The 22,048-nt window shown below is 39.0% G+C and overlaps 1 protein-coding gene across 3 annotated transcripts in view; it reads left to right on the forward strand.

Moving 5' to 3' along the window:
* Positions 1 to 1,603: 1,603 nt before the first annotated feature.
* Positions 1,604 to 22,048, forward strand: part of GRID2 (glutamate ionotropic receptor delta type subunit 2) — a 1,458,531-nt gene continuing 1,438,086 nt past the window's right edge. For all 3 annotated transcript variants that reach the window (XR_014225747.1, XR_014225748.1, XM_082268534.1), the window contains exon 1: positions 1,604 to 2,549. Coding sequence is in view for 1 of the 3 variants with exons in the window: in XM_082268534.1 (XP_082124660.1) it covers positions 2,450 to 2,549 (100 nt within the window). In the remaining 2 variants the exon portion in view is untranslated. The remainder of the gene's footprint in view (positions 2,550 to 22,048) is intronic.

The raw sequence follows: 22,048 nt of genomic DNA on the forward strand, positions 1-22,048 counted from the left end.
ACGGGGCTTAAAATCTAAACTTGCATACTTGTTCCAAGTCAATACCCAAATTTTGCCTTAAAACATTAATGGTCAAGCAAGGATGAGGATGACGGTCCTCATCCTCACCAAAATGTTACCTACCAGTAGCAATTCCCCTTGCTGGTTCACTATAATAAGGCCCTCTGTGGTTTAGTGGCTCAAAACTACAGCAAGGAGAATGTGTTCTGAGCTGGTAAGCATAAGTGGTATAGGAGCAGTGGGTCAGTGGTTCAGGCACTCTGGCCTCTAGGACCTAGTAGCTTTTGTAAATGCTATGACCCTGGTTTCTATGTCACTAGGTCACAGAAAGCATCTGACATCTCTATAAACTTAATCTCATTATTTTTTCCCAGGTTATTTAACTGTGGCAGGGGAAGTGTTATGTTCTATCCTTGAAAATATGATTGTACAGAACATCTAATTTAATACACCGGAGCACATGATACTCTGACAGTCTGGCCTCAATAATGACATAGATCTTATAATAAAAAGGAACCCCAAGTGAGTTCCTAAATAGATATTGAGTCAGGTGCCAGGAGATTAGTTAGTGCCCCAGAAAAAACTATTCTAATGTAAGTACAAGACAAGTGAACAAAAGTTTGAAATAATGATTTTATCAAAGCATTATTAAATCACAAAAGGCATAAATTTGCCAAGGAGGATTGCATTTCATACATCTATATTTTCAGGTTACATTTTATTTCCAGACCCTTAAACTGAAAAAATGATGTCCATAATACGAATACAACATCTTGCATTGTAGGCATGTTTGTGTTGGTGTTTTTTTGGAGCTATTTTTTTTTTTTTTAATTTGTCAGTTGGGGCATTCTGCCTAGTAATTGTGAGAAGAATCAAAGACAATTCTTTTGTTAAGATGCTGGATAGCAGTCAGGTCATGACCATTGTTATACACAAAAGATCAGAATATCTTTTACTGCTGTTTCTCCGCATATTAAGCTCTACTTCAGCTACATCTGAAAATCTGATCTGGCTGAAATTAACCCTTTTGTGCCTCCTGAGCAGCAAAAGAGAATTAATACAAAAAAAAAAAAAAATCTGTTTAGTCAGATTTTGTTAGGCAATTAGAGCTATATATTGCAATGTGATCAGTTTAAAACGCTCACTAATGTCACTATTCATTAAAAAACATAGCAGGCAGATGGGCAAGTCAAGCTGCCTTCTTTCCTAGATTAAGTAAAATCAGCACGATTTGTGTACTGCTGTATAATATTCTAGGGCATCAAGCAATTAAATTGATTGTCCCAGTGGGGTGGAGAGAAATTAATTTGCATTTTCTATGACCTGTGTCCATGTCCGAAATAATACATGGCAGTGGCAAGGAAGCAGCATGCCTTTGGTGCATTATTCATTTCTGTGTCATATATATATATATATATATATATATATTATATATATATATATATATATATATATATATGATATTTCAATCAGGCTTTAAGCATAGCATCTTCCCTCTTCTGTTTTCAAAGGCCAAGTGAGAACTTGGGAGCTGTGTCTTATTTCCCCTTGTATTGCAGATAGGGACAAGAGGGAGGAGCTAGATGCCTCTACAGCTCTCAGTTTCTGCCTCTCTCGCTGGCTTTGATGGTACTCTTATCTCCTCTCTGTATTTCCCTGCTTCTCCTAGGTGATTCATTTCTAGGCAACGTGCTGGCTGCCTGTCTGCTGCTGCTGCTGCTGAAGCTGAAGCTGAGAACTGGGAGCGTTCTGTTATCCAGCACTGCTCCCCACTAGACATCCTGCTCTCACCGAAGCATCTAAACTGCACTCTCAACCTGTTTGAGGATAAGCCTTCAATTCATTTGGATGGTATAAGGATTCCCTCGTTACCCCAGCATCTATCCAAGTGGAAGCTGAAAATACATGCAGCAGCTCTTTACTTTTACAGCTGGATGCTGCTGGTATATTCCCATGCACATTTGTCACACACTGCTCAATAGAAGAAGATGCATGAAGCAAAGCCTTTATATAGCCAGTTCTTGTGTGTGTGTGTGTGCTATTTACTCCCCCCGTTAATCTAAAAGGGTTTCTGTGAGCTAGATCTGCACTAGGATCCTGAAGGATTACTGTCATTTTCTGCAGTTTGCCTGCTCTAGTATATGCGGCTCTATGGAGAATTTTCTGTGGTGCATGTAAAATCATTCTCATGCTCAGCTTTGGATGCCCAGTGGATATTTTATTCATATTCTAAGAATCAAATATTGTGTGTTGGTTTTTCATCAAGGAAACAAATCTTATTGATAGACTTTTCCCTGCTTGATCCATTCTGGTTTATCTCCCCCGATGCCTCCATCTTTTACCCCATAAAAACACAGGGATTAAACTCTTCTGAGATCTGCCTAACTCTCAATGCTGTTCCCAGACTTCTCATGAAGATCTGATTTGTGGTCAGCAGTCATTGAAGAAGATGGACATTTTGCATGCAGTGATCTATCTGTCCGTCTTCTGGACTGTATCTTGGGACAGGACAAGAGCAGACTCTAGATCAGATTCAATCATCCACATTGGTAAGATATTCTACATCATTTATATTCTCTGGTCGTGTCTCCTTGCAGTGACTCTGAGCATGATGTGTGATATGATATTTGTTTTAATGTCATATTAGTAATGCTGCATGGTTGTGTTATAATAATCCTATTTATATAGCCTTCTATTGAATCTACCATACTTGGTGTCAATACTACAACAGCATGAAAATGTCTACATGAGACTGTGCTAACAGCAATGAAAGAATCTGGAAATCATACAGGTGTTTTGGCAATGCCAAGATATAGATTTTGTTAACAGTCATGCAGAATATGTATTGGTCCTCTACTGTTATACTATAACTATGAGGATGTGTGTTTTATTATGCACTGTGTGCATGCTGTCTTATTTTACTCTACAGGCTGTCAGGCTGTATTTGAAGAGTTGTTTTTGTGACAGGTGTGACTGAATGAAATGTGCTGGGGGAATCTGCTGCCTCTCACATCATTCCATGCAGCCTGGAGACCCACTGTTCTGGGAAGCACGGAGGCTGAGGAATGCTTACAAAAGGCTGCATTCATGTGCCTGGGCTGCAGTGATCAGCCTTTGTGGGACACAAATGCTTGCAGACAGAAAGAGAGGAAAAAAAAAATTCTGAAGCAGTAGATGTGTGCGGATTTCCTCTTAGAGGAACCGGTGAGTGGCCAAAAGCTTGTGGGCCCCACCTATTGGCAGCAAGGATGCAATGAAGGGAGTTTTTCTGGGAACATTCTTGTCTGGTTGCAAGTATTAAGGCATATAGTCCTCACTTTTTCTTATCCCCCACTCTACACTTCCCTAATTTTACTGCATACATAACATTGTCTGTGCATTCATGCTATTTCCATAAGGAGGTTGTTATTATGTAAGCAGCATGTGTAGCAGCAGAGACTTAAAGGCATTGTGAAGGATAAACTGCACTGATTCCTGTATATCAGCAAGGCTGGCAGTTGATCTACAGTCTAAACACGCAGGGCCCCTTAGGAAGGGAGTGGGCAGGAGATCACTAATGCAAATACATAAGAATTCTCCTCCTCCACCCCTTTTAGTATTGGATCATGATCATTTTTTGGGTGCTTTACCAAGCATTAAATCAGATCAAAATTCCTTTTTTGAGGGATCTTACAGCAGAAAAGTCTGAATCAATGATGTCAAATAAATATTGTAATCAGAGTACACAACTAACCAAACTAAAATGTTAAATATAGAATACTATTACTCAGTACTATCAACTATATTACTAATCAATGGTAATCATTTTATCTAACCTTAAGGGAAAGTAGCTGCGAGTTTTTTTTTTTTTTTCAAAAAATAAATTATGATTTGCGGGAGTTATAAACAACAAAAAAGGAAAGATCGAGACTCACCTAATTATGCATATTATGATAAGAGCTACTGTATGCTACTTTGGCCATTGAAACCTGTAACAAGTGTGAGCATATGTACAAGTCAGGGTCTATTTCTGCGGGTGTATGGAAAGGTCAGTACTGAGGAATTTATAGCCTAGATACAGTTGTAAAATAATTCACTATTCCTCATCCCATGTTAAAAAATCTGGTTTCAGGAAAAAAAAAAACATCAAAGGATAACTGGTATCATGCAAAGAATGAGTTTGTGTAGCCAATAGACTTGTATGTGGTATGAATTTCCCACAAGCAAATAAAAGAGAGAGAGAGTTTAGAAAAATAAGTCAATTATAGTGAATCTATTACATATAACATGTTTAACTTAAGTTGTGATAAGCTTTATACTTACCTAAGGTCCATGAGTTCTTGGTGCTTTGGTGACACAAGTGCCATGGGAATAGTTATTGTATCCTTACTGAGTTATCATAATCTGCCTTCTTCATCTGACTCCTTAATTCTTTATGCATGATTCTTCATAGCTTGCAATGCCAGCCCTCTATCAGCTAACACAGTAACCCACTTTTATAATATTTGCTACATGTGACCACACATGATTTTTTTCTAGTGTGAAACAATGAAGCTGCTTCTCAGACAATTAATTTAACTTGCATCACAATTAGTGCATTTGACAAGGGGATTAGCTCTTTTATAGAAGACTTTATGTTGCCATGAAAGTGGTGAATTGGTAATTGTTACACGTAGCGTGTAATCATTTATAATGAGAGTGCTGTCACTGGATAACTGCAGAAATAGTGCATTGCAAGTATATCTACAAAACCAGATAAATAAAAATAGCTAAAAAAAGGATCAGAGCTCATATATCTGGCTAAAAGTAGACAACGTCACCCAATTTATTTCTAGTTAGTGTAGTCTGTATACAGAAATCACTTTTGTATCACTGATCCTTATTAAAGTCATGTTGTAATAAAGAGGACATATGGACTTACTGGGTAAGACAGTGCAAAGTCATTTTACTAAAGTCAGGGCTGTGAGCGATGATTCTGATTGGTTGATATGCATTAGTGCATTTTCCATATCAGCCTGGCACTCTACTATGCCTTACTGAATAATGCAGGAAATCATTTCATGGAAATTCCACTAAGGTGTAGTGTTGCCCATTGGAGAACATTTTCTTTATATTCGAGTGTTGCTTTTTATAATAATATACTTCCTGTCATGAAGCATTTTAAAGAAACCAAACAGATAACAGCTAAGATTGGTAATCGTACTGCACACAATTGCTAGGGATCTTATATTTTATACATTCCATTTAATGGTTATTAAGATACTGAATTAACTTGTCATAGGAAACTCCACTCAAGGGACAAATCACCTATAGTATATGATATGATATGATAGCAGAGATTAACTGATCCCAGTTAAAGAAACATATGAAATGTTTCAAGAAATGGTCATAACTGCAGGTAACTGAAATCAACTTCTGTTCCTTAGACGTATTTGAACATGCAGCTTACTTCCAATTCAATAATCTAAGTGAAAGAGTCTATTAGTTGTCTTAGCCAAATGTACTCATTCACAAAAAATAGCATTATGGAGTATTTCTCGCACATGTTTATTGGCCATTATGGAGCTTCTGTATAAAAAATATGCTACCAAGAAAGTTTATTTTTGCTCATAGGATCCAATCAGCTGTCATTCCTACAGATCTTGGTTTTTGTAAGCAAAGTACATATTCTGGTTGCTATGGGGCAACACTTTTTTCTTTTGATAACACATTAAATCACTTTAAAACAAGCCCCTAGATGTTAGGTAATCTCTCCATAGAGCACTTGTGAAGCTAGCTGATATCAGCCAGCCTGTACTAGAAACCCTATAAGATTGACAAATGGATGTTCATCTGATATTATACTCATACACTGTCTTTTTATTACACATTTTCACCAGAACTGTATGAATCAACTTTAATTTTTTGGGTGCCTTAAGCCAGTCTAACCTGACTGGTAATATGAAAGAACATGTTGCTCTCGGCTTCAATGCAAAAGTAAAAGTGATCCAAAAAAAAAACTAATAATAATCCTGGACTACTGCATTGTCTTAAAATAAAAATACTTAGTAATTTATTTACGGATATTTACATTTACTGGTATTTGAGACTGAAATACAATATAATTTACTTTGGTAAATCGATGTAACAAGGTACAAAGTATGGTTTGGACGATTTATGCTGTTGCTTTGATATCACTTTTCCATCTGGAAAGGTTATTGTGACTCTAAAACTGTCCCATGTTGTTTTGTTTCTGTGGGGTTGGGGGATGGGATAAGTAGGAGCCCAGCACATTGATAGAGTAATTTCATCAGATGCACATTACTTGATTGCTTCGTAGTTTCCTAATGATCTGTATTCTGTATGGAGAGCTGGAAAACCGTGAGGAGAATGGAAATGATCTAGTACTTTAAGGAGCCATTCAAAAATGTTCTAATTTATGAAGATGAGGAGCAGCTAAGTCTCAGATTAGCTAAGATGCCTCCATTTCTTATTAAATATCGGTCTTCCAGTAACATTTACTCCCATGCAACCACTGTTTGTCTAAACATCATCTACCTAATCAAATAGGGATTTGCTGGCATTTAAAGTAATTATCACATGTATTTACCTATGCATCCTATACAGCACTGATCTCTGTATTCAGAAATGGCTTCAATTTATGGACAGGTGATTATAAGTCTCAGTAAGCTTCATTATCATAAAAGCTTTACCAAGGTTTTAGGAGACCATGTCATGAGGTACTCCTGTTAATTGCTCACAGGAAGCAGAACATGACAAAAAAGGCTAATTTGTAGAGCTGGAGGCAAAAGAACATAATTTTTGATACCCATATTAGCCACTTAAGTTTCCTCTCTCCCTAATTTTCTTACCTGCACTAATAAGAGTAATGACGTATTTGCTTGATTCTTGTTGGCAATGGCAATAGGGACACCTCTTTCCTGCAGGTTTATGAATCAGCCCAAATAGTGTGAACAAAATTCAAGCTGGATTGTTTTACCTTTCAAAAAGCAATGATGAGTATGTATTAGAGACATTGTCATAGAAGTGATGAGCATAAACTATTACTATAAAAATATTTAATAAAATCCTAATATAAGCTTAGTATTAAAAGGCTAACCATGTGACATAACCCATGTAAAATCTGTCCCATGTTTTTAAAAAAGACGTTTCTTTTTCGCGATGAAATAATGAGCAGAATCCTGGACAGGCAACCAATCTTAGTGTATTTAGAAATGGAAAAGTGCCAAGAAAATATCTTCTGTCTATAGGCTGGAAAGGGGCACATGCTGTTTCAAAGCTTAATGGTCTGTAAAGGTATGAAAAGCTGAACATACGTCTGTGAATAGGGGGAACTTACTTCTAATAAACCTTTTCTTACGTTGGATGTATTCTGGTAAGAATATTATTTTATTTGATGAGAGGTTCAACTATTGATGTGTGCACAGTCTTTTCCAGTAAGTATACCTAATAGATAAATTAACCCTAATTAACCCAAATGGGTTATTTTATGCCTGTATGGTACAGCGATTATCCTGCTACCTTCTGTTGAGGCATTATGCTCCTAAATAAAGCAAAAACAGAAGGTAACTTATTGTAGCCAATCAGAAATTTCTACCAGTGAAATAAAATCTCTGGTTTGTCTGAATTGTTACACATTGTCTACTGTGTGATCTTAAGTAAATGTATTAGCATCTACCTTTATATCTATATGAACGTCTGAATTTACCTAAAAGTATGAAGGTTTAGAAGTAACTTACAGAAAAGGTTGAGTTGAATGTGAGTAACAACTAGGTATATGGATTAGGAAGCTTGCCTATGGCTTTTAAAGTGGAACATAGGCTGTGCATACTGGAACTTTCCATAAGCATGTGGATTTATGGATTGGGATTTATGGATTGGGGGTGACACTAAAAAAAATCAAACACTTTTGTGTTTTTAGGAAAGAAGAGAGTAAGAAGGTGAATTTTTTATGTTAAGCTGAAGCAGAGACTGTACAGCAATGGTTTTCTTGCCTACTACAAAGGTTCAAAGTTCTGCATATGCATATGCATATGCATATTGTACACTTAGTCAATATTTCAGAATAATACATGTTGGAACTGTCTATATACCAACATTGTAAATTGGATTACAAGGACATATTATGAGGGAATAAAAAAGCAACATTTAAAGCATACCACACACCATGATTACAGTGGGTATGGTTTAATGGGGTGTGTTTAAGTCCTAAAGGATTTGGGCAAAGTCCACTCTAATTAGCCAGGTGCCATGCTTTGTAAGTGAAGGAGATGAATCTGAAGCATGAAAGAAGTGAGGAGCAGTGAAAGAAGGGCAAGCACACTGGAGTGTGGTATTGTTGTGGATGGACTCAAGTGCTGCCAGAAATTAAAACAGATTATTCAGAACACACAGTTGTGTTTAAGACATTGGTGGAGAATATTCAGCAGTCTCGCATCTGTGGTGGTCAGTTTTATGGAAAGAGTTTTTATAAACAATTTAATCAATGTACAATTTCTGCATCTGCAACATGTTCCAAAATTGGTAAGAACATAGAAACAGATAATTATACAATGCTGAGTTACAACCCAAGAAAGGGCCCTGTACAGGAATTACAGATGTACACATCTTAAGATGGGGCCTCTATAACACTGAAAAGAAAATGGTGGACCTTTTTTACTGTTTGTGTTTTTGGAAGTATTTTAAATTTTTATGCTTGATTGCCATTTTTTTCCTTTTTTTTTTTTTATTCTTTATTTAGGATTAGGACCATGCCATGATATGAGCATAATAATGTACATGACAGTCTCTCAGGAGCAGCTGAGGATCATCTAAAACATACTGTTAGCCATAATAAAAAATATGACAAAAGCAAGTTTACAGTAATACAGAACTTGACATTGCATTGATGCATTGTCATTTTGCCTGATATCCATTAGTTGCTTTGAGGCCTCAATGAAGATTGCAAAAACAGTATCTCACACCCAGTGCTGTATCTTGGCCTAGGCCAACAAAGCCAAGGCCTAGGGCATAACTCTGCAGGGGGGGGCAGCAAAAAAGCTGCACCCTACACGAGAAAATACCAGCTTCCTCCCGACTCCCACACGAAAAGGGTCCCTGCCGACTTGCGCTACACATTTAGTATAGTGCCAGTGCTATGGGGCGAATTGGGCCGGAGGGCAGGGTCCAGGAGGCAAACCAGTCTGGCACCCCCATAAAGTGGTCATGCTGCTACCTACCGGTATGATAATACTGGCTGAGGAGGGCATTTGGACAGATCGCAGGCCGCCAATCACACTTAATATAACTGAACCGACGGCCGCCAATGCTAATAAGTGTGGCACTGCAGCCTAATGCTCCGCCTCCCCTCCTCCGCCCCCAGGTATGGCAGGCATCATGTCAATAATATAATTTAAATTCTTTAAACATCCTTGTCCTTGAGCGAGAATATTGAATTTCATCATATACAAATAAGACTTTTAATTGTATATGCACTGATAGACTGCACTGGTGGCCAATGATGGGGCTGTACTGATGACCACTGATGAGGCCGCACTGATATGCTACACTGATGAGGCTGCACTGATGGGCACTAATAAGGCGGCACTGATGAGGCTGAGCTTATGGGAACTGATGAGGCTACACTGATGGACACTGATAGACTGTGGTTGCGGTCTGTGGTTTACAGTTGACAGGGCGGGTCATAAACAGGAAGCAGAGTGGCCTTTACATTAAGGGGTGGGTCAGATTTAAAATAGGGGGTGCACAAGATTAGTCAGGCCTAGGGCAGCACAAAACCTAAATACACCACTGCTCACACCAGTGCCATCTGATTTTCAAAGGGAATATGTATCATAAGGGGATGGGGGAGGGTATCTCTGGTGCTATAGGCCTATGGGTGGGGGTTATCTCTGGTCCTATAGGCCTCATCACCATTAGATAACATAGGTTGGTGTGGGAGGCAATGTAACTATGCTGTTCTAAAAAAAATTGCCTCCTTTAGGTCTCTCCACATGACCTTTAGGACATTGATCTCCTCTTAATCTGGGCTGATTACCATTTTCTAGATTTATTCATATATGCAAATATCTAACTTCTACAAAACACTCTATAATGTTTGCCTACTGCCTATTGCAGCTTGACTATGTTTACATATTTTGGAATAAAACCCAATACTGTCAGTGACACTTGAGTGTCAACCATAATAATCCTTTATGGTTGCTATATTTCCTAGTATTTGCACGCCTATCAAGCAAAACTAATATTTATCATTAGCCACACAGAATGCTAGAATGCTTTTATCACTTTGTATACACAGCTCCTAAGCAGTATATTACTAGACAAACAATATTACTATTATTATATCAGCCTATTAAACACATTTAAAATTTGTTCTTTAGGGTACCATTTATATTTTTACTTTATTTTATATCATTAATCACTTGTATTTACCACTATAGTAGTATGTTGTCTAAAATTTATAACTAACCTTTTTTACTGTAAATTGCTATTTTATGCCTCTTAGCCCCCGTTCACACTAAGGCGCCTCACAGGTCGCCTCCCATAGGGAAGCTGCGGACCCGTTCTAATAGGAGCGACGCAAGTCGCTCCGACTTAGAAAAAGGGTCCGGAGCTTCTTTGGGGCGACCAGGAGGCGACCGCCACAGACTTCAATGTTATGAAGTCTGTGGCGGCCGCTCCCGGGTCGCGGCGCGCTGCTCGCACCGCGACCTCGGAGGTCGCGGTGCGAAGTAGCGTCGCCCCTATGTGAACGGGGGCTAAGTAGTTATATCATATTATATTGTAACCAATTTATCTATTTAAAGTGCATGTAAAAGCATACCTTTTTTTTTCAGAATAGTGTAGTGAAACTTTAGAACCTTTCTGAGATTTGTATTGCTGACTTTGGGATAATTGCCTACACTTTATCACCATTGTCATTGGAACTGAAAGTGACAGGAGAACCAATATTTTTAGTTGTCGCTGTAACAGGAATATTGGAAATTGGAAATCTTCCAATAGGGAAAAAGTTCAGTGACAACCTTCAAAGGGATTTTCCTTTTCCTTGGAGAGATTTTCTTTCACTTTTAGTGCTGTCTATGGTCTAGGAAAAAAGGCAATTCTCCCCAATGGAACACCGATGACAAAAAGAAGAATAAAAAAAAAAAAAAAACTGCCAGTGATTTTAAATATTGCCTACTCTATCCAAAAGCTAAAAAAAAATATTTTTAATGGTAGGCAATCTGTTTTAAATTGAGAAGTTGGGGGAAATATGGTCAGATTATTCTTTATTGTATGCAATGCATATTTAGTGTTTCCATGGTGTGATGTGGAGTCCTGGGTCTCATATCTCTCCTCCCAGATATCCAGCTCTCCTTCCCAATCAGAAGAATCTTGTGTCTCTCATTGTAGAGCTAAGCACTTTTAGGCAGGCCATAGATGGTGCAAATTTGCACGATTTCCCCATCAACACAGACAGAGTTGACAGGGAAATCCCTCCTGCCGAGCCATTGTCGTCTCACAAAGGGGGGGGGGGGTGGGGGGGGAGTAGGGGGAAGCTGTCCCCACCAGGAGAAGACAGTGATATTAATGTTAGTGGCAATAACAGCCGCTTACAAAAACCAGAAGCAAATCTGGCAGGCTGGTTGTACCCAAGTTGATCAATCAATCAACCTGGTACATCCAGCCTGCCAATTAATGGTTTGAATTAGAACCAGAACCATGCATGCCGGCCTTATTTCGCAAGCTCAGGATATGTACAAAAGATGTGCATCTTCATTCTAAAAAGCATGACACACTAGGCACACATGTGTATAAATAAAACTGTTTACTCCTCACCCCTTTTATGAAATCAAATTAGAAGAGAGTACCATAAAATACAGTTTGTTTTCTTTTTTTTTCAACATAATTTTTTATTGAAAGTTTATCAAATAATACAGAAACAACAAAGTAGTAACTAATGCAGTGGTTACATAATTAGAAACAGTAGCATCAGCTTTCAAAGTGCGAACAGTGAAACATGGCAAAAAGCATCTGGAGAGCCCCCTGACACAGGGTACCACACAATTGGAAAAGTATTGTATGCATACCAGTAAGCGTAGTGCATCTAAAGACCATGGGCGTGCGCAGACCTAGATACCGGAAGGAGAGGGTAGATAAAAAGAGGACTACCTGTCCCCCCAATGGGAACATACTGTGAACAGGCAATCCCCAGCGTCGCTTACCTGAGGAAGTGGGGCTGCCACTACCCGCCCCCTCACTCCAGAATCCAGACCGCTGGTGTATGGTGAGCCCATCATTATGCATCAAATACAGTTTAATTACACATTGAACTAAACATTACATCCATTGAGAGAATATACTAATGCAAATTCCTGTAGTCTGATGAAAAAAAATATTTTGCTGCCTTTTAGGCTTCGAAATCAGTGCAATTTGCTATAAAAACTCAAGGGTGAAACTGTAGTTTTCATCCTGCCTTCATTCGCAATATCTAAAACTTTAACCTAGTGGGAAAGTATCATGACAGCATCCTGACTGTAGCCAGTGTTGGAGCTTTTAAAGGAATTGAAAAAATCTGAACCTATGATACCAGGTTGTCGAGTCCCGATATGCCAGTAGGAGGCACTGGACAGTGCTTGATGGGCCAATGGGGCAAGCATGTGTCACTTATTTTAAATTGTACCTCGGCCCTGACTATGAACATTATAATATTCTTGTATTCCTAACAAGCAGTAAAATATCTTTAAAACAAGCCATCCCTGGCCACTCTAGCAAGTACTGTGAAGTCATTTGTTCTCAAAGATCCCCAAAAATCATAGCAATTACTCTGAAGACAGGTTTCAGATGGTTTCTTACATTTTATAAACACCTGCTGCGTGTTTACATTAAAATGGGTGACAGGATTCCAAGATTCTGTTGCAATATAGAAAAAGCTCCTGTGTGTCCGCTGTAAGCTTTGAAGATTAATTTCTTCACAATTCCCATAGCTATAGAGTTAAATGAGGGATTGTTTTACATTTCTTTTACTGATTGTTCTAAGTATTCAATTGCTCCAGGGTGCAAAGTCTGCACACAGGTTCACATTAATGACAACATCTGAGCAGCTGTAAGCCATCCCAAGCAATTCCAGCTGCCTATGGCCTCTGTCTAAATATGACCCTACACACATTTCGAGTAGTATAATCTATTTTGTATCTATATCTTAAAGAGGAATTAAAGCCTTTTTTGTTTTTTTTTTTATATACATGAAAGAAATTGGCTTAATACAAACAATCTTATCAATGTGCTTTAATGTATTAAAAACCTTGTTCCACTGTGTAGTTTGTAATTAATCTATGTACATGGGGGCTGCTGTTTTTATCCTCTTATCTCACTGCTGATTGAAAACAATAGACTCTGTGCAGTAATGATTTTTAGCCAGAGACCATGTAATCCAAGTTGCGTAGGCTGGAAGCTAGGGAACAACCTTTTTTATTCATGGCAACCAAGTGGTACTTTTTTTTTTTTACTCATGATAATAATGTAGTTTGGTAATGCAGAGTTTACCTTTACATTTTGCATGTATAGCATGTAGCTGCAAAGCCCCAGTACACTACAATATACAGGATATTTATATTTTGTGTTTTTAAGAAAGTAATCAGACATTGGTCTTTAGTTTCCTTTGGTTGAATGGACCACATACAAAGATTTTCTTTTTTTATGCCTTTTTTTTTCGAAAGACAAAGTAATAAGATGTACTACATTTTTATTTGGTTAGTTGTTGACCCAGGGGCTGAAATATGTAGTATTATAGTAAAAGGAGGGAAGAAAGGCAGATCTATAATACAATGTACGCGTACACCAAATGCGCTGCCTTGGTGTATTGCAATGATGTACAGACTTTGTATGTGCACTCAAAATGAATAGGGATAGGAATGAACAATCAGAACTCAGCTTGGTAAATACATTATGTAAAGAATTCCTTACTTAAAACTAACATGCTGCTATCTAAGCCTGCACTTTTTATCATATACAGTGCAAACTGTACTTAAGTTTTTAGCGGAATAGGTAAGCAAGATGGATCTATCACAAATTACCTACTTTATGAATGCCCTGTATTTTTTAAATCATCATTATTTAAGCTATAAGATGCCGCAGTGATACACTATACTATACTATACTATACGATACTATACTATACCCTGTGTGTCTTCAATTTAGATCTTCCCTTTAGGTTTTCTGACCTGTACTTTTGTAATGATTCTTCATTTATTGATCTCTTCTCCAAATCTATAGCCTTTAGCATTTTTTTTTTTATTGAAGCCTATTTCAATTTCCATTACATTACTCCCAACATTCTTCCTATAATTTCTTTTGGGGGTGCAATTTACTAATGTATGATGTAAAATCATATGCCTTTATTTTCTGAAGACAATATGTATTTATTGTAAGAGCTGACATAGTAATAAATGGCCTTGATTATCAAAGTGTGATCAAGTGGCTATGTTGATAAAATTAAACAATAAATCAGCAGATGGATTTATTTCTAGGTGCACCTAAAGTTGTTTTAACAAAAACAAAAAGAAGCCAAACCCTGTCAGCTAACCATCCCAAACACATTCCTTCCAATCGGAGGAGTCAATATAATAGTGTACCACATTGTGGATATTCACACATTATTTATAATTGTATCCAGAAGTTGAATACTTTGTATCATTTCAGTGCATGGGTGTGGGGGATTGGTCAGTTGTGACAAGGCGTGGGACCAGACAGGTAACACGTGGCTCAGGTGATGAAATGGGAAGAGTGGAAGGCAGAGAATGGGAGGGATTTCAAAAAGAAGATTATTGAGAATCGCCTGATGATCCTTATATTTGTGGATTTAAAACATTCATGTATACTCTGTAACACCCCTGTACATAGTGCACCTGATCTGCTTATTATATACAGATAACTGGATGATATAAAGAGGTGTTGCTAGTTGATCTATTGCTTCACATTGTATCTACAGTATATGTCAGTAGTTTCTATGTATACAGTATATACATCGCTATCTGTATATTGTATGGATACATCACCCTGTATAAATTCTTCTTCCTCTAGTTCAGTGGTTCTTAACCTGGGTTCGATCGAACCCCAGGGGTTCGGTGAGTCAGTCTCGCGGGTTCGGCGGAGGTCAAGACACACACCCGACTCATGTGATTTGTGATGACACGCCCCGCTCATTGGCTGCAGGTGATCACGCAACATCGCTTGGCCTATCTGTGCTGCAGGGAATTTGGCGCGCCCAGTAGTCGAATTTTAACTGTCGTGATGGTACGTCGTGTGATTTCTTTCTTAATATTAATCCCTTCATACTAACTATGTCGAGCAAAAAAAGAAAGTGGTCAGACGAATATGTACAATATGGATTCACGTATATAACGGAACGTGATGGGAGTCAGCGTCCTAACTGCATGATTTGCAATGCCAAGTTGAGCAATTCTAGTCTAGCACCGGCAAAACTAAGAGAACACTTCCTTAAGCTGCATGGAGATGGAAAATACAAGAACACAACGCTCGCTGAATTCAAAGTGAGGAGAGCCAGATTCTTTGAAAAGGCTAGTCTGCCTGTTCTCAGCTTTTTACCTATCAACAAACCGATCCTCATAGCATCGTACGAAGTTGCTTACCTGGTCGCAAAGCAGGGCAAACCATACACCATTGGTGAAACACTCATAAAACCAGCTGTGTTGAAGATAGCGAATATCATGCTGGGAAAAGCAGCTGAAGTTAAGTTATCCCATATTATGTTTTTGTTTTTGTGTGAAAATCATGTTTTAATGGTTTTGTTCTTTAATGGTTTTGTTCATTTTGTGCACCATAAATATATACCTAAATATATACCTATGTTTTGAATTTGAAAAAATCATATTTTATTTTTCCAATTAAGAAGGGTTAGTTGAATGCGCATATGAAACTGGTGGGGTTCAGTACCTCCAACAAGGTTAAGAGGACCTCCTGATTGGTTATTTGGTATCTAATTCTAATACCCCCTTCTCTCATCATCCACTGTACCTGCACCTCCCCTTCTCTTGCCACGTATTCCATCTGCACCCTCCAAATGCAGCATAATCACCCCTTTATTCAAAACCAAGGCATGCAGCCCCTCTCTGCTCTTACCATCATGCCTGCACACTGTCTCCTTGCTCTCACCACCATATCTGTACCCCAACACCAACACGCCTGCAGAATGCAGACCATTCTCTCCCCAACTGAATTTGATCCTTCATCCCATCTTTGCATTATCAGCACTGCACCTGTAGCTCTTAACCCCTCCTTTCTCCACCATATATACACCCTGCTATTACTACCATGCTTGTAGCCCAACAATACACTTGCACCCCCATTGCCACCATCCTACCCTTAGATCCATCTCTCCTGCATTTGCATACATTTCCCCCCCAATAGACTTAATGGCCTCAGACCTTGTTCTCACTCCCACAGATGTGAACCCCCTTCCCTCCCCCTTCCTCCCCCATTCACACTGCTCTTCACTGTCTTGTCTATGTTCCCTACCCCATCTTTCACCCCATGCCTACAGGAAGTGCATTCCTCCTTGACATCCAGTTCCATGCACATTCATCCTCCCTTCCTGCCTGCAACTTCTCCCACCCCATGTTTTTAGCACCCCGATCTTCTAGAACAGACAGACTTTTGCTAGGAATAATATTGAAAGTTTAATAAAAAATAAACTTCTGTATCCAGTTGGAGCCATTTGAAAACCAATTGACCCTTTAAAATACCCAAATACCACCTTTATTTCTCCTTTTCTTTCTTGACAAATGTGCAGATTTTCTGCTAAGAGAAAACAATCATCCCTAAACATCACATGTTCTTCTAGTTTGTATTCCTGCTTTTGGTCCAGAAGGGGCTGTAGAGGACCAACGTGCCAGGCTACAGTATCACAACTCACCTGAGATCTTGTGGGATAATTAGATGATGCAGATCAATAAATACACTTTATAATGTTCAAAACACTGCAAACATTTAAAAAGCTGGTGTGATCTTTTTTCCTTGTCATTAACCACAGAAACAGCTTGCATGTTCCTAATAGTAGAATGATTACAGCACCTGTTTCAGTGTAATATCAATTTATTAAACATTAAATAAGTGCTAGCTATGGTAATGAAATCAAATTCTTCATTAGAGTGAAAAATGTAACCAGAGTCATAGGACCGAAAGCAGATGTAATGGCACTGGTGAGGCATGACATTTTGCTGGGATCTAGAAAGCTGACCTAGAACCTAGGCTTTTCATCAATATCATTCTGCTACACCTGGCTATACAATGGAACAAGTAGCGTTACTTTTAAACGATGTGATTACATTAAAAATGCATCATATAATCAGTGGCTTCCTAAAACACCATAAATACCCCTATAATCCACTGTTTTCTGTATACTTGCCTCATTATGTATTTGTGTTTTTACTTTCTGATGCTATAATTTATGGGCATATTTGACAATTATTTTTTTTAAAGTATGCTTGCAATTTTCAGAGACATTGTTCTAACAATAATTACTTAAAATGATGCATATAATGCTTCAGGCTTCTACAGAGCACACCGTTTTTTTTCATCTCAATCCCACTGGACAATGCACAATGAAAAATGAAGCACAAAACCTTATAACATATGTTATGATACCTCCTAATCTTTATTTTGTTGCCCTAGAACTGCTCAAAGATTGATATATCAGTTCGGTGGGTAGAAGATTGATAGGCAGATGTCTTGCAGATTTAACAGAACATTTTTTATCTTAAGTTCTATGTTTCCTGGAAATAAAAGGATAGTCTCTGAAAAATAGAGTCTTATTTTTTTCATGCATACAGAAATACATAAAACTCCCACACAGAGGTGACCCTCTGAACCTACAATGAGTCCTATTGATGGCAGTGGAGTCCTTTTAATATTTTTGATATCATAAAAATGATATTTTTTGTGTTGTTTGGCACAATATTTTCAGGAAAAATAAATTTACACATGGAAAACATATAAAACATCTTTCACACAAAAAAGGTCTTTGCACCACAGATACTTAATACAAACTTATAAATATACCTTCAACTTCAGCCTGTCCCTTAGGCCCCTTTTCACACTTGTGTGACTTGTCCCGCGATTTTGGACCGCAAAATCGCATGACAAGTAATTTTCCATTATTTTCAATGAGCCCCATTCATATCTGTGCATTTTGAAGTTGCACTGACTTCAAAGTAGTTCCTGCACTCTTTTGGGCTGATTTTAATGCGTTTTAAGGTATATAGCCATAGACATTGCTTTCAAAATCGCGTCAAAATTGCATCGCAAAATCGCGGTAAAATCACGTTGCATAAGTGTGAAAGGGGCCTTAGAGTGAACCTGTGCAAAGAAATTTGTCACTTTGCCTTCAATCTGCCATGGACATGAGACACACTTCTATGTGATAGTACTAGTGCATTGCAATTGACTGCTCAGGGCATAAGAAGAGGGTTTTTAGCCTTTTGTAAGCTCTAAGACACGTCAGTGATCTTAAAGTATACCTGTGTTTTGTCTTACGTAAGAGGACCCATAACTTCATATCATACAACTCTTCTGTCTCGCCTTAGCGGTATCTAAACCAGTGGTTGTCAACATATGAGCTAAAAGGACTGTCAGAAATCTCAAACCTAATAGAGGAAATGAGAGTCAAAGAGTGTGAACATGCTATGTTTTTGGCTGGGAATATATTGCAGAAGACAATATGAAACTGAGAACTTGCTACATGAGTCTAGTAGAGATTAAGGGAATTGTAAAGGCAGAAGGATTTTTATCTTAATGCATTGTATGCATTAGGATAAAAAGCCTTCAGTGTGTAGCAGCCCCATTCAGCCCCCCCTAATACTTACCTGAGCCCCCACTCTCTTGAGTGATGTCCACGAGTGCCTCGGCTGTCTCCCTCCCGATTGGTTCCCGCTGCTGTCAATCAAAGTCAGTTAGCCAATTAGGAGAGAGAGGGGGTAGGGCAGAATAGCAGCTCCGTCTCTGAATGGATACACGGAGCTGCAGCTCGGCTCGGGTGCCCCCATAGCAAGCTGTTTGCTGTGAGGGGGCACTCGACAGGAGGGAGGGGCAAGAAGCAGCAAAGAGGGATCCAAGAAGAAGAGGATCCAGGTTGCCCTGTGCAAAACCACTGCACAGAGAAGGTAAGTATAACATGTTAGTTATGTAAAAAAAAAAAAAAAAAACATGAAACTTTACAATCACTTTAATGCTATTAACCTAATCAATGTTCCCACTGCAAACTGATGAGATCTGAGGGCCGCACATCATATACCAAAAGGCCACAGGTTGGGCACCAGGGATCTAAACAACACGACAGCTATTGGACATGATGCAGAGTCATCCAAAACTGGATTCTCTACTGGGCCCTTTGATAAGACAATGTTCCTCTTTGGCACTTGAAATAATTTGCAACACTTGTTATAGGTTCCTGCAAATCACATTAAGCCCACGTTCACATTGGTCTGGTTTGACATGCGATTGAAGATTTGGTGATGATTTGGTGATTCATCTGAGCCAAATGCCGGTAATTGCACTGTCCGAATCGTTGCGACACCAACTTTGCGGCGCCGCACTGATTCCCAAAAGTAGTTTCTGGGCTACTTTTGGCGACTTGGCGGGGGGAGGGGTGTTGTTCCATAGACTTCTATGCAGGAGCCTGCATAGATGTCTTACCTGTAGGCTTACATGTAGGTAAAATGAATATCTTCTAAATGTGCACCATTTAGGTGACATTTACACTGGATGCAGCCAGTGACGCCACCGACGCATGCGCACTGAAGGTCTGGCATACCATGCTGGACCTTCAGAGATCCGTGCCAGAGCCGAGTAGTGTCATCGCAGCTCTGGGCACTCATATACCCATAATAAAGACCAGGAGGCGATGACAGCGTGGGGTTGGAAGGCTTCGTTTTTAGATATTTCTTAATGTACTTGTATCCAATGCATACCAGCACATTATACAATTGCTTTACAGGGGAATTTTTTTTTCTCTGCCATGGTTTACAACCCATTTAAGCCTAGTAAACATGGTAAGCTATTTTTTGTTCAACCCAGCAGGCTAAATGAAGCTAAATGAAAAAAAAAAAGAGGTTGCCGTACTGACTATGCGATGTTAGTGCGGTAATCTCCCCCACTGTGCTATTGTGTTCTGACAGATTCTGAGGGCACAAGTTTTGGTAAATCTTCCCCACTGTTTGGGTATTCTAACAGCTGCAGGTGATGGCATTCATAATACAATAGCCAGCAGTCACATTTGTCTATTCATGCTGTTTAGCATGGATGAGGATTTGAGGGATTTCTCTTATTCAGTCTGCAGAGCTGAGGAAGAGACATTTTAAAGTGTTAGAGTTCTATGATCACAGCATACTATTTTATTTATTAGTCTCCATTCACACTACCGCGACTTGTCAGGCGACTTGTCAGCCTGACAAGTCGCTGTCCGCCGCGGTCCATGCAGTGCTACAGGACCCGTTCTAATAGGAGCGACACAAGTCGCTCCGACTTAGAAAAAGGGTCCTGTACTACTTCGGGGTGACCTCGGAGCGACTTGCATAGACATTCATTATATGAAGTCCGTGCAAGTCGCGCCGAAGTCGTGCCGAAGTCGCCGTGCACGCGACTTTACAGGTCGCCCCCGAAGTCGTGCCGCTTCGGTGTGAATGCGGTCTTAACATCAGCATTGCAATATCAATACAATAATATTTATTGGCAATCCAGTAAAAGCTTACTTGAAAAAATGTATTTCATGTTGTGAGTTCCGAATATTTAATGGTCATCTATTTCCACCACTTCCAGTATTCCCTGCATGCTTTGCAGCTTCTCCTATGCTGTTCGCTTTCAATTTCAGAGAAATGTATAGATAGTATACATGAATCTGTTTGCACTGAGGATGAAATGTCCACACTGGACACTTTTTCCTCAGTTTACTCACTCTCTCTCTCCAGCCATTGACCCCATCACATTGATAGGCGCATAGCCAAGGAGTTTTGTACTGAGTGGGTGGAGCCTTATGGGGAACTGGAGGAATAGTTGCCCATAGGATCCACTTTACTCTCGACATTTAGTTGAGTAATGGATTTCAAATTTGCCCACTGTCATGAGCTGACAATCAGAAATAAAGCAGATCTGATGGGAACCAGTTTCTTATGCTAGCCATACACCAGTCTAAATATTCTTCCAATGTTTTTTTTTCCAAAAATGAACACACGGTCATGAGAGCAAACAATATTGCCACCATGTAATGACCAAATTTCGAATAAGAAATCCATCAATGGACATAGGTGAATCAGTTTCTCATTTTTCTTGCTTCTGGGTCACATGTGCACAGTACTAACAGTTAAATATTTAACATGTGAGAGACACACAAACCTTTCAATTTGTCTTCAGTTTGGCTTCGATTTTTTTTTAGCTCAAAAATGTCAAAACCAATTTTGGATTTGGGAACATTAACTGGACAAAAAACAAACAAACTGTCATGGCATATTTTTCATCTAGTGTATTGGCATCATTAGTTCCCCATAAGGCTCCACACATGCAGCGGAAAATTATTTCCAAATTATGGGCAATGAAAGTATTTAGGTAATGACATCACCTTTATCCTCATTTACATTTAGCTTTTAGCCATGGAATCTCCCAGCTGACAGGTGGATGGGGCCAGGTATATAGCTCTGTGTGAGAAGCTGTTATATAAATGACAGCTTCCCAGCACAGGCAATGTCTCCTTTGAGTACTGCCAGCTTGGAGTTGGTCTATTGACTGCCACTTTCCTAATCTGAGAACTGATTGTAATTCTTTAAGATTTTGTTGCTGCAATCGAATCAGATTTTTTAAGTTCAGCAATAGGAACTACCTGAATTTGCTGCATGTGTTGATAATGCTACTGACAGTGGTGCAAATGCTTGCCTGAATTAGGTGCACGTAGTTCTTGAAGAAAGTACCACGAGAAAAGTGTTGTTAGGACTTTATTGAATTTCCTTGAATGTGCTCCCCACAGACTGTTCGGTGGGGTTTCTGTTCCCCCTGTCTATCCTTGCCCTCTAACAGGTCCACAAAC

This window comes from Pelophylax lessonae (genome assembly GCF_965119305.1).
Source record: "Pelophylax lessonae genome assembly, chromosome: 1".
NCBI classification, from domain to species: domain Eukaryota; kingdom Metazoa; phylum Chordata; class Amphibia; order Anura; family Ranidae; genus Pelophylax; species Pelophylax lessonae.